General features: G+C 35.8%; 1 protein-coding gene across 1 annotated transcript in view; it reads right to left on the bottom strand.

The window, feature by feature from the left end:
• Nucleotides 1-13,212, bottom strand: part of TBC1D16 (TBC1 domain family member 16) — a 496,458-nt gene that overhangs the window by 344,407 nt on the left and 138,839 nt on the right. Inside the window, exons 4-5 of the mRNA XM_068346153.1 lie at nt 10,947-11,052; nt 2,418-3,012 (exon numbers count right to left, since the gene is read on the bottom strand). Of these exons, the coding sequence (XP_068202254.1) occupies nt 2,418-3,012; nt 10,947-11,052 (701 nt within the window). The remainder of the gene's footprint in view (nt 1-2,417; nt 3,013-10,946; nt 11,053-13,212) is intronic.

The raw sequence follows: 13,212 nt of genomic DNA, 5'->3' as shown, positions 1-13,212 counted from the left end.
TGCTACCTCCGCGGTCATCTAAGGCACCGGAGGAAGCAGCAGGGCCTACCGGAACTGCGTCACAATTGCTCGCCATTCATTCCTATTTCTAGCACGCTCTCTTGCCTCTCTCACCTCTATCCTCCTATCACCCAGAGCTTTCTTCACACCATCCATCCACCCAAACCTTGGCCTTCCTCTTGTACATCTCCCATCAACTCTTGCATTCATCACCTTCTTTAGCAGACAGCCATTTTCCATTCTCTCAACATGGCCAAACCACCTCAACACATTCATATCCACTCTAGCCGCTAACTCATTTCTTACACCCGTTCTCACCCTCACCACTTCGTTCCTAACCCTATCTACTCGAGATACACCAGCCATACTCCTTAGACACTTCATCTCAAACACATTCAATTTCTGTCTCTCCATCACTTTCATTCCCCACAACTCCGATCCATACATCACAGTTGGTACAATCACTTTCTCATATAGAACTCTCTTTACATTCATGCCCAACCCTCTATTTTTCACTACTCCCTTAACTTCCCCCAACACTTTGCAACCTTCATTCACTCTCTGACGTACATCTGCTTCCACTCCACCATTTGCTGCAACAACAGACCCCAAGTACTTAAACTGATCCACCTCCTCAAGTAACTCTCCATTCAACATGACATTCAACCTTGCACCACCTTCCCTTCTCGTACATCTCATAACCTTACTCTTACCCACATTAACTCTCAACTTCCTTCTCTCACACACACTTCCAAATTCTGTCACTAGTCGGTCAAGCTTCTCTTCTGTGTCTGCTACCAGTACAGTATCATCCGCAAACAACAACTGATTAACCTCCCATTCATGATCATTCTCACCTACCAGTTTTAATCCTCGTCCAAGCACTCGAGCATTCACCTCTCTTACCACTCCATCAACATACAAGTTAAACAACCACGGCGACATCACACATCCCTGTCTCAGCCCCACTCTCACCGGAAACCAATCGCTCACTTCATTTCCTATTCTAACACATGCTTTACTACCTTTGTAGAAACTTTTCACTGCTTGCAACAACCTTCCACCAACTCCATATAACCTCATCACATTCCACATTGCTTCCCTATCAACTCTATCATATGCTTTCTCCAGATCCATAAACGCAACATACACCTCCTTACCTTTGGCTAAATATTTCTCGCATATCTGCCTAACTGTAAAAATCTGATTCATACAACCCCTACCTCTTCTAAAACCACTCTGTACTTCCAAGATTGCATTCTCTGTTTTATCCTTAATCCTATTAATCAATACTCTACCATGCACTTTTCCAACCACACTCAACAAACTAATACCTCTTGAATTACAACACTCATGCACATCTCCCTTACCCTTATATAGTGGTACAATACATGCACAAACCCAATCTACTGGTACCATTGACAACACAAAACACATATTAAACAATCTCACCAACCATTCAAGTACAGTCACACCCCCTTCCTTCAACATCTCAGCTTTCACACCATCCATACCAGATGCTTTTCCTACTCTCGTTTCATCTAGTGCTCTCCTCACTTCCTCTATTGTAATCTCTCTCTCATTCTCATCTCCCATCACTGGCACCTCAACACCTGGAACAGCAATTATATCTGCCTCCCTATTATCCTCAACATTCAGCAAACTTTCAAAATATTCCGCCCACCTTTTCCTTGCCTCCTCTCCTTTTAACAACCTTCCATTTCCATCTTTCACTGTCTCTTCAATTCTTGCGCCAGCCTTCCTTACTCTCTTCACTTCTTTCCAAAACTTCTTCTTATTCTCTTCATATGACTGACCCAGTCCCTGACCCAACCTCAGGTCAGCTGCCCTCTTTGCCTCACGTACCTTGCGCTTTACTTGCGCATTTTTCTCTCTATATTTTTCATACTTCTCTATACTATTACTCTGCAGCCATTCTTCAAAAGCCCTCTTTTTCTCTTCCACTTTTACCTTCACTCCTTCATTCCACCATTCACTGCCCTTCCTCATGCTGCCTCCAACAACCTTCTTGCCACATACATCACTTGCAATCCCAACAAAATTTTCTTTTGCTAACTTCCACTCCTCCTCTAAATTACCAGTTTCTCTTACTCTCACCTCGTCATATGCCATTTTCAACCTTTCCTGATATTTACTTTTTACCCCCGGTTTTATTAGCTCCTCAACCCTCACTAGCTCCCTTTTACATCCACCTACTCTATTCCCCCACTCTTTTGCTACAACTAGTTTTCCTTCCACCAAAAAATGATCAGACATACCGTTAGCCATACCCCTAAACACGTGCACGTCTTTCAATCTTCCAAACATTCTTTTAGTTATCAACACATAATCCATTGATGCCCTTTCTAAACATACTCTATTAAATAAAAAATAATAAATTCTGCAGAGGGACCTACCATTGTTGGTTGAGTAATAATGTGAAGGTGGAGACATGCGAGGTTCTGGAGAGGAATCCAAACTGTCTTCCATTTCACTATTTAATTGTCCTCCAGGAATTGAGCTTTCTGTTGTTTCTGTAATAGTAAGAGTATCTCCTCCAAGCTTGTCACCATCAGTGCTACTATCTGAAGAAGATATGGATACATATTTTTCTCTGACTGATTCAGGTACCTGAGTAACTCCTTTCTCTTCATCTTCAGTAGTCAATGATCCAAGTGCAGCAGGACCATCTACACATTCTGCCTGATCCTCATTATCAATAGGAGTTTCTCTATTTTCTTCCAAGTTTCCATTATCAACTTCCTCTTCATCAAGTAATGTATTTTCTGCTTCCAATGTTTTTACATCATCAAAGACTTGGTCCTCCTCTGGAGTTCTATCCTCATTATTTTTTTCACAGCTAATGCCTTCATCTGATACATCGGATTTTCTTTTCTCATCATCCGCTTCTTCTGAATTTGGACTCCCGGTGTTTTCCTCTTTTGTTTCACTTGCTGTATCCAATGTTGAAACACCTGATGTTGACATTGTAGCACCATCATCTATTGAAGTCTGTTGATAAAATAAATAAAATAATGATATGAGAATCAATTCTCAATCACTCTGTAATATAAGTTCACACCTACTAATTTGACAGAACTCAAAACATTAAAGTTGCCTTATATCAGATTAAAACTAGTGTACTGTAATTATTTTAATAAAAACCCATATCTTACAACGTAGCTAAATTTTCTGGTCACCAAATGCAAAAGATGTCCACCTTTTTTTGAAAAACAAACGAAAACCAGCATGCATATGGATATAAATATCCCTGTATCTTCAGTAGCCAGCTTTACCACCTTTCTTGACTGTTCAACACACAAATATCCTCTGAATTTTAACCATTTTCCTAAGGTTGAATTTCATTTTAGTATCAATTTATTAGATCATTCAATAATCTATAATTTCTGTACTTTCTTTGTTTCTTAATTTAGCTGTGGAAAAGAAAATTCATGGCTTTGATTAGAAATTATTTGTCAACTTGGTTTCTCCAGCAATGACCAAAAAATTTTTTAAAAGTTTTCTAAAAACAAATTACAGCACTACTATTACTGAGCTAATGTTACATTGTCCCATATTTTAGGGTATTTTTGTATTGCCAATGCTGTATTCATCTTCTTCACTAAACACCAAAGACGCTATTATCGTAGTGAAGCTGGATGTTAAAAGGCTAGATAAACAACAAAATTTAATTCTTGTATGCTTCAAAGACATAACAATATATATATATATATATATATATATATATACATATATATATATATATATATATATATATATATATATATATATATATATATATATATATATACATATATATATATACATATATATATATATATATATACATATATATATATACATATATATATATACATATATATATATATATATATATATATATATATATATACATATATATACATATATATATATATATATATATATATATATATATATATATACATATATATATATACATATATATATATACATATATATATATATATATACATATATATATATATATATATACATATATATACATGAATATATATATAATATATATATATATATATATATATATATATATATATATATATATATATATATATGAATTAATATCAACACAACATCGTGTTCAAATAGAAATAAATTTCTACCTCATACCTGGGATCGAACGCTAGCCCCTTCTAATGAAAGGCCAGGTCGAAACCAACCATGTCACGAGAGCCCATAAAAGAAATTGGAACCTGACCGCTACCAGCTGTCCGAGGATTTACCTGGCGAGACATCAGTCTCTTACCAGCGAGTTTTACCCAATTTCCCGGGCCACCACGTGACACAATTGGTAGTAATTCATTCAAATTACCCCTAATGAGTCAATATGGATTAATATCAACACAACATCGTGTTCAAATAGAAATAAATTTCTACCTCATACCTGGGATCGAACGCTAGCCCCTTCTAATGAAAGGCCAGGTCAAAACCAACCATGTCACGAGAGCCCATAAAAGAAATTGGAACCTAACCGCTACCAGCTGTCCGAGGATTTACCTGGCGAGACATCAGTCTCTTACCAGCGAGTTTTACCCAATTTCCCGGGCCACCACGTGACACAATTGGTAGTAATTCATTCAAATTACCCCTAATGAGTCAATATGGATTAATATCAACACAACATCGTGTTCAAATAGAAATAAATTTCTACCTCATACCTGGGATCGAACGCTAGCCCCTTCTAATGAAAGGCCAGGTCGAAACCAACCATGTCACGAGAGCCCATAAAAGAAATTGGAACCTGACCGCTACCAACTGTCAGAGGATTTACCTGGCGAGACATCAGTCTCTTACCAGAATTTCCCGGGCCACCACGTGACACAATTGGTAGTAATTCATTCAAATTACCCCTAATGAGTCAATATGGATTAATATCAACACAACATCGTGTTCAAATAGAAATAAATTTCTACCTCATACCTGGGATCGAACGCTAGCCCCTTCTAATGAAAGGCCAGGTCGAAACCAACCATGTCACGAGAGCCCATAAAAGAAATTGGAACCTGACCGCTACCAGCTGTCCGAGGATTTACCTGGCGAGACATCAGTCTCTTACCAACGAGTTTTACCCAATTTCCCGGGCCACCACGTGACACAATTGGTAGTAATTCATTCAAATTACCCCTAATGAGTCAATATGGATTAATATCAACACAACATCGTGTTCAAATAGAAATAAATTTCTACCTCATACCTGGGATCGAACGCTAGCCCCTTCTAATGAAAGGCCAGGTCGAAACCAACCATGTCACGAGAGCCCATAAAAGAAACTGGAACCTGACCGCTACCAGCTGACCGAGGATTTACCTGGCGAGACATCAGCTAGCGTTCGATCCCAGGTATGAGGTAGAAATTTATTTCTATTTGAACACGATGTTGTGTTGATATTAATCCATATTGACTCATTAGGGGTAATTTGAATGAATTACTACCAATTGTGTCACGTGGTGGCCCGGGAAATTGGGTAAAACTCCCTGGTAAGAGACTGATGTCTCGCCAGGTAAATCCTCGGACAGCTGGTAGCGGTCAGATTCCAATTTCTTTTATGGGCTCTCGTGACATGGTTGGTTTCGACCTGGCCTTTCATTAGAAGGGGCTAGCGTTCGATTCCAGGTATGAGGTAGAAATTTATTTCTATTTGAACACGATGTTGTGTTGATATTACAGTAATCCATATTGACTCATTAGGGGTAATTTGAATGAATTACTACCAATTGTGTCACGTGGTGGCCCGGGAAATTGGGTAAAACTCGCTGGTAAGAGACTGATGTCTCGCCAGGTAAATCCTCGGACAGCTGGTAGCGGTCAGGTTCCAACTTCTTTTATGGGCTCTCGTGACATGGATGGTTTCGACCTGGCCTTTCCTTAGAAGTGGCTAGCGTTCGATCCCAGGTATGAGGTAGAAATTTATTTCTATTTGAACACGATGTTGTGTTGATATTAATCCATATTGACTCATTAGGGGTAATTTGAATGAATTACTACCAATTGTGTCACGTGGTGGCCCGGGAAATTGGGTAAAACTCGTTGGTAAGAGACTGATGTCTCGCCAGGTAAATCCTCGGACAGCTGGTAGCGGTCAGGTTCCAATTTCTTTTATGGGCTCTCGTGACATGGTTGGTTTTGACCTGGCCTTTCATTAGAAGGGGCTAGCGTTCGATCCCAGGTATGAGGTAGAAATTTATTTCTATTTGAACACGATGTTGTGTTGATATTAATCCATATTGACTCATTAGGGGTAATTTGAATGAATTACTACCAATTGTGTCACGTGGTGGCCCGGGAAATTGGGTAAAACTCCCTGGTAAGAGACTGATGTCTCGCCAAGTAAATCCTCGGACAGCTGGTAGCGGTCAGGTTCCAATTTCTTTTATGGGCTCTCGTGACATGGTTGGTTTTGACCTGGCCTTTCATTAGAAGGGGCTAGCGTTCGATCCCAGGTATGAGGTAGAAATTTATTTCTATTTGAACACGATGTTGTGTTGATATTAATCCATATTGACTCATTAGGGGTAATTTGAATGAATTACTACCAATTGTGTCACGTGGTGGCCCGGGAAATTGGGTAAAACTCGCTGGTAAGAGACTGATGTCTCGCCAGGTAAATCCTCGGACAGCTGGTAGCGGTCAGGTTCCAATTTCTTTTATGGGCTCTCGTGACATGGTTGGTTTCGACCTGGCCTTTCATTAGAAGGGGCTAGCGTTCGATCCCAGGTATGAGGTAGATATATATATATATATATATATATATATATATATATATATATATATATATATATATATATATATATATATTTCTTTGTGTGATTTTGCCTGGGGCTCTGATCCCTAGATCAAGAATCCAGACATTAATGTATTAATTAACAAAAATTAAATGTTATGGATACTTTAAAATAAATGCTATTTCATGAAATAGCATCTTTTTTAAAGTATCCATAACATTTCATAAACAAAGCCTGTCAAAAGCCAAAGAAAACTTTTTATGGATTTATTAACAACAATGATTCTAATGTGAATAACCTCCTTATTTTACATTTTTTTCAAACAGTTTGTACCTCTACCTGGAATTTTCAAACCTTTTGGAATTAACGTAATTTAAAAAAACACACACTCAAGAATATAATGATAAAAAAATTTCCCCAAAGCCCATTAATGGATGTATTTACGAAATTCCATGCAATTGGTGTAATAAACGATATATTGGTCAAAGTGGCAAAGCACTAGAAACTCGATTAAAACAGCATAAATATAATATAAGAACAGGAAACATTGCCAGCAGTCTTTTTCAGCATATGAATTATTGCAACCACACTATAAATTGGAAAGCTGCTAAAGAACTTATATTTTGCAAAGATTTTGTTAAAAGAAATATTATTGGAACAGTTTTAATTAAGAAAATTTCGAAGATCTACTTAACACCAGTTTAGGTGTGTACAAACTGGAGGAAGTATTAGTAAACAATATTCTAAACAATTATAGCTTTTAAGTAATTTGTAATTTGCTAATTTTTGTTCTGTTTTACGTCATCACAGAGGATTCTTTGTATTCTAATTGTTTTTAAATCATAAGACCATGAAGAGGTGTAATAATAACACGAAAGCGGTAGTCCACTCTTCGTTTCCTTTTTCCTCCCGCCTGCTTTCATCTTGAGACATCACACGTTCCAGCAATTTGTCGTTAGTATATATATATGTATATATGTATATAAATATATATATATATGTATATATGTATATATATATAAATATATTTATACATATATATATACTTTTATATATATATATATATATATATATATATATATATATATATATGTGTGTGTGTGTGTGTGTATAGATGTATGTATGTATGTATGTATGTATGTATATATATATATATATGTATATATATATATATATATATATATATGTGTGTGTATAGATGTATGTATATATATATATATATATATATATATATATATATATATATATATATATATATATGTATATATAATATACTGTATATATATGCATATAATACATTTATATATTCATATACATAATATATAAATACATATATATTTATTTTGTATATATATATATATATATATATATATATATATATATATACTGTATATATATATATATACAAAATAAATATAGATATAAATCTTATTGTTATTTCTAGCTAATGTACAACCTCAGCAAAGAAATATGCGACCTACTGTCAGTGGCCAAAACACTTGTAAGTAGGCCATCGATTATGGAAGTGGCCTTCCCTATTACTAATAATTTTTCAGACAACCGCTATAACGTTTAAAACGTTTCCAGAAGGATAATATTACTTCCAAATCTTTACTCAGACAGTTGGTAAAGCAGGACGCTACAAGCCACATGAAAATGTCTGCCCCAAGTTTGAACTTTTGAAGTTCCACCGATTCAACTGTGAGAAGAAATGAATAAAAATATAAAATATTTTATGGTGAGTAACAGCATTAAAATAGATCTGTCCTACATATACAATGAAGAATGACTTATATGAACTTGTTTCACATTAAAATATTTACTGTAAGTTTGAACTTCTGAAGTTCCACCAATTCAACCGTGAGCTTTGGAAGACCATTCCACAATCAGGTCACAGCTGGAATAAAACTTTTAGAATACTGAGAAGTGTTGAGCATTATGATGGAGAAGGCAAGAATATAAAAAAAATATATGAATAATCCTATGTAACATCCATAAAGAAAAAAATGAACGACCGTGCCATAAATTAACATCACGATCAGGAATAAGAAACTTAATAGACTGCAAGCTCTTAGCAGTAAATTAAGATAAGAATCAGCAGCTGAGGATCAGAAAGAGGAAATAGGAAGAATGAAAGAATCAAAATATTTCTTCAAGATAGATTGATCACCAAAAATCTTCCTAAGTTTCTCAATAGGCTAATTGTTTATGCCATTAAAGAAGAAACAACTAAATGTGTTTTCCCGTATTAACTTGCAATCAAGAATCATAACTAAAAGTTTATAGGTGTTTTATATGGTTAAACAAAAATTATCAATGAAGAGATCTGGATGTTGAGGAGCCACTGTCATTGACCTACTTACACAATCATACTTTGAGTTTTGTTAGGGTTCAAATTCATGCCCCATAATTTGCACCAATCACTAATTTTAGCTAGATCTCTACATGGAGATTCAGGAACCTCAAATCTACATTCAGGATATACAATTGAGGCAAGTAGAGTATCACTATCTGCAGATGGAACAAGCTTGTTTCCTAGACCAAACCAAATATCATGCATATAAATATGAAAAGTAATGGGCCAAGAACACTACCCTGAGGAACACAAGATATCATATTGTATTCCTATACTCCCTATGATGCCCATTAACAACTACTCTTTGAAATCTATTACCTAAACATTCAATAATGACACAAAAAAAAAAAAGACCCTCACCTACTCCCAACTGTTTGAGTTTGACAACAAGGGCCTTATGATTTCCAGCTTGCTAAGTCCTAACACTGATCTTTACAACAGGCACAATGCAGTGCACATGCTAAGACTTATGGCATAAATGCATAGCGTATGCAATGGTATCTCCTGAGGGATAAAGATGGCTATGTAAAGGCATGTACCAAGGGATATTGATGTATTTAATTTGAGTATTAATCTTTTTGTTATAATTTACCATAGTTCTAACTAAATATAGAGAATCTATTAGGATATCTTCAAGTCTTTTTTCAACAACCAGAATTGTGAGGATAATAAAAATGTGTTAAAAATTACCACACTAAAGTAAACATGTTATGAACATGTGGCTGAGAATGTAAGTGAACAAAAATTCACCATCATCTGGAGTAATCCATGTGATGCAACCAACCAGCAGAACTGCTACATCACCAATATAAAAAACTTAAAAGCTATCTCCAAAATAAAAATTATATTGTTTAAGAGTGATTACTTTAGCAATATAAGAGATACAAGGATCCAACTACCAAAGTCGGATTTTGCCTCACATTCTAGGTGTTGTATAAAGCGACTAAGGTGAAGCTGCAGAAGAATTAAAGTAATGCAAGACACTGCAACTCACACAGAAGGAACTCAACTCTGTAAGGCACAGTGAACAATTACAACCCTTACTGAAGGAACACTAGGCCTATATAATAACCATTAGACCTGACTATGGAAGTAAGGTTAGTGTTAGTACCTGAGCAGACAAGCCTGACTTATCATTTACTCCATAGAAAATAATTACTTTCTCTCTGTAATTCCCCTTGAACTAAAAGTTACTTTCCTTGGCCGTTATGAGCAAAGTTCACACGGCAGTGATTCTGCTTACAACAGAGAATCTTAATTGCTGAGCAGTGTATATTCTCTGGTTCCATTAACACTTACTTGGAATGTAATTCATGAGAGGAACTATGAGATACAGTATTGTACTCCTCAAAACTGTTATTTAAAACCCAGTGCTTTTCCTCGTACCAAATGAGTAGGTACTAGATTAAAACAAAGTAAAAACTAGAAAGTGAGAGACATTTTGACAAGACAATGCAATGGAGAAAACTGAAGAATAGGCAACTCCCAGCGTGCTACATATTACTAACCGCTAAATTCTCTCATTACTTTACTAGGGGCACGCATCTTTTTGAAAGGAAAGAAAATGGGAAAATCTTTTATAAATTTTTGGGGTAAATGTCAATAAAACAAGCTTTTATAAAGTTTGGGGATAAATGTAAATAAAACAAGCTTCTGGAGAAGAAGCAATATGAACATCAGGGGAGGGTCATTGGCATATATAACGCTAAATTTCCAGAATAGAATAGAATAACTGAACACAAACACTTGAAATAATTTAATAATTCGTCAGACTTTGCTATATTGTCAATGTACACCTCATTACGTACCTTTCTAAAGGTTGATGTACCATCATGCAACACCAGTGATGACACAGACAAGGATTCAGATTCAGAGGTAGGATAGGGGGAATTACTGCGACTGCTGGCATCTTGACTGAAAATCACAACAAAAATTGCCTTTAAAATAAAGTAAATATGTGTCATCAAGTTGTGTTTCTTATTTTTCATTTGTCATTCAATGTTAAACAGATTTTTCATTACGATATATTTATTATGAACAATAAACGCATATATTCTCAATTCTGCTTCACCCTAATAGTTCAAAAAACAATCGCCCATAATTTTATAGGAAGAAACCAAGACTAAACCATTTGAAATTCAGAGTACTTAAACCTAGAATTTACCCATAGACTGTAAGCAAAATTTTAAATTGCTCTCACTCTGAAATGTCATCCGTAGAGATTTTTCTAACGTAGATTATAATATTTATCAATTAAATCTTTTAATTTTTACTGTATTCTATATAAGATAATGATTATTGAAATTAATACAAAGCCACCAAGTTTGGAAACACTTTCTGTATAAAAACCTAATACAGTACTGCATAAAAAAAATTACACAAAAATTCTCTCTGGCGACTGATAATCCTAAATGAGAATGAATAAAAATGATAAACATAGAATCTTGTTGACAAGACAAGAGAGAATTAATAAAAATGAAATAAATCAATTGCAGATACAGTACTGTATATGCATACTCTCTCATTAGCATACAAATAGAAACCCTTGAAATGCTTGACAAATATCAGTGTCCTGTATAAATATGAAAGTAGAGAAAATAGGAAAAAATAGTAAACTAACAGAACTAAAGACTTCTATTAATGAGACTAAATTTGTTTCAAATTGAACACATTACTGTACTTTAAATTAGCCTTCAATCATAATCCTCACCATTCATAGACAGTTCATTCCCTATTCCAATGAAAATTGTCCACTAGCTGCGTAAAAAAAAAAAATCTTAATTTCTTAGGTGTCTATCCTTTTGGTAAAAAATCTTTCCACTTTCATAAACCTTTTCCAATAATATTTAACAAGGGTTATCTATTTAGCACTCAAATTTCCTTTAATTATTCAAACAATCACTCCTATATAAATAATAATTTTATTTTGCTCCAGTGAAAATTAATTTTTTATAAATCATTGATGGTGGTTCACTTTATGGATATGTGGAGTTTACAGCCCCTTTTCATCATCAACCTAAGTTAGGCTTGGCTAAATGTGAGTACAGTACTGTAATGATTTGTTGGTGTAAAATGTGAACACTGCTTTCAGACAGCTGGTTGCAAGGTAGCAGTTAGGTACTAATAAAACGGAGAGGTGAATGTAACTAACTTTATTCAACAAGATAACGAGAGCAACAATGGGACAAAATTCCAACAATGTGAAACATGCAACGGAAAGCTTAGATATGTTTTTCTATTATCTGGCCGGGAAAGAGCGAGAGATAAAAGAAAAAATAGCATAAGTGTATGAGCGTGTATAAAATACATGTGCGTCACATGGCTTCCCCCGACCACAAAAAACCTACATAGGAAATAGGGCGCCCTGCCCTAGACAGGTGAACTGTAGGCAGGTCATCTTGCAGGATCTAAGCAGGATTTTGGCGATCAATGGAGACCCAAGTCTTCTTTGCCCCGAATGTTAATTACGAAACCCTTCGATTTACGACAGATAACGAGGCAAGGGCCTGTGTAAGGGGGTGTCAGCGATGGCTTGCAAGTGTCGGTGCATACAAAGATATGTCCTACAGTGCTTAGATCTTTCGGTATGTGTTGCTTCACTGGGGCTTGTAAGTCAGGCGGCAGGGAGTAAATTTCGCCACAATGTGATATAGGCATTGGTGATTGTCGGAGGAGGTTACAGGCAGATAAAATTTAGCGGGGACGACCAACGGGTTGCCATACAGCATTTCAGCTGCCGAGACATCCAGGCCATCCTTAGGTGTACTCTTTAATCCAAGGAAGACACAGGGAAGCTAATTAAAGCAGTTGGAGTCATTAAAGCGAGACAAAGCAACTTTGAGAGTGCAATGAAAACAACTTTGAGAATGCAATGAAAACATTCAACCATTCCGTTGGCTGCAGAGTTGTAGACGGTTGTCCGATGTAGGGTGATGCCCAAGAGATTTGCTAATGATGTCCACAATTGAGAGATGAAAGTGGGACCCCTTTCATTGGTAAAATGCTTATAGAGATACCAAATCTCACTATCCAACCTGAGAGTAAGGTGGATGTACATGAGGAGGACGTTACAGT

The sequence above is a fragment of the Palaemon carinicauda genome, chromosome 22 (assembly GCF_036898095.1).
Source record: "Palaemon carinicauda isolate YSFRI2023 chromosome 22, ASM3689809v2, whole genome shotgun sequence".
NCBI classification, from domain to species: Eukaryota; Metazoa; Arthropoda; class Malacostraca; order Decapoda; family Palaemonidae; genus Palaemon; species Palaemon carinicauda.
This window is presented reverse-complemented; position numbering and strand designations above follow the sequence as displayed.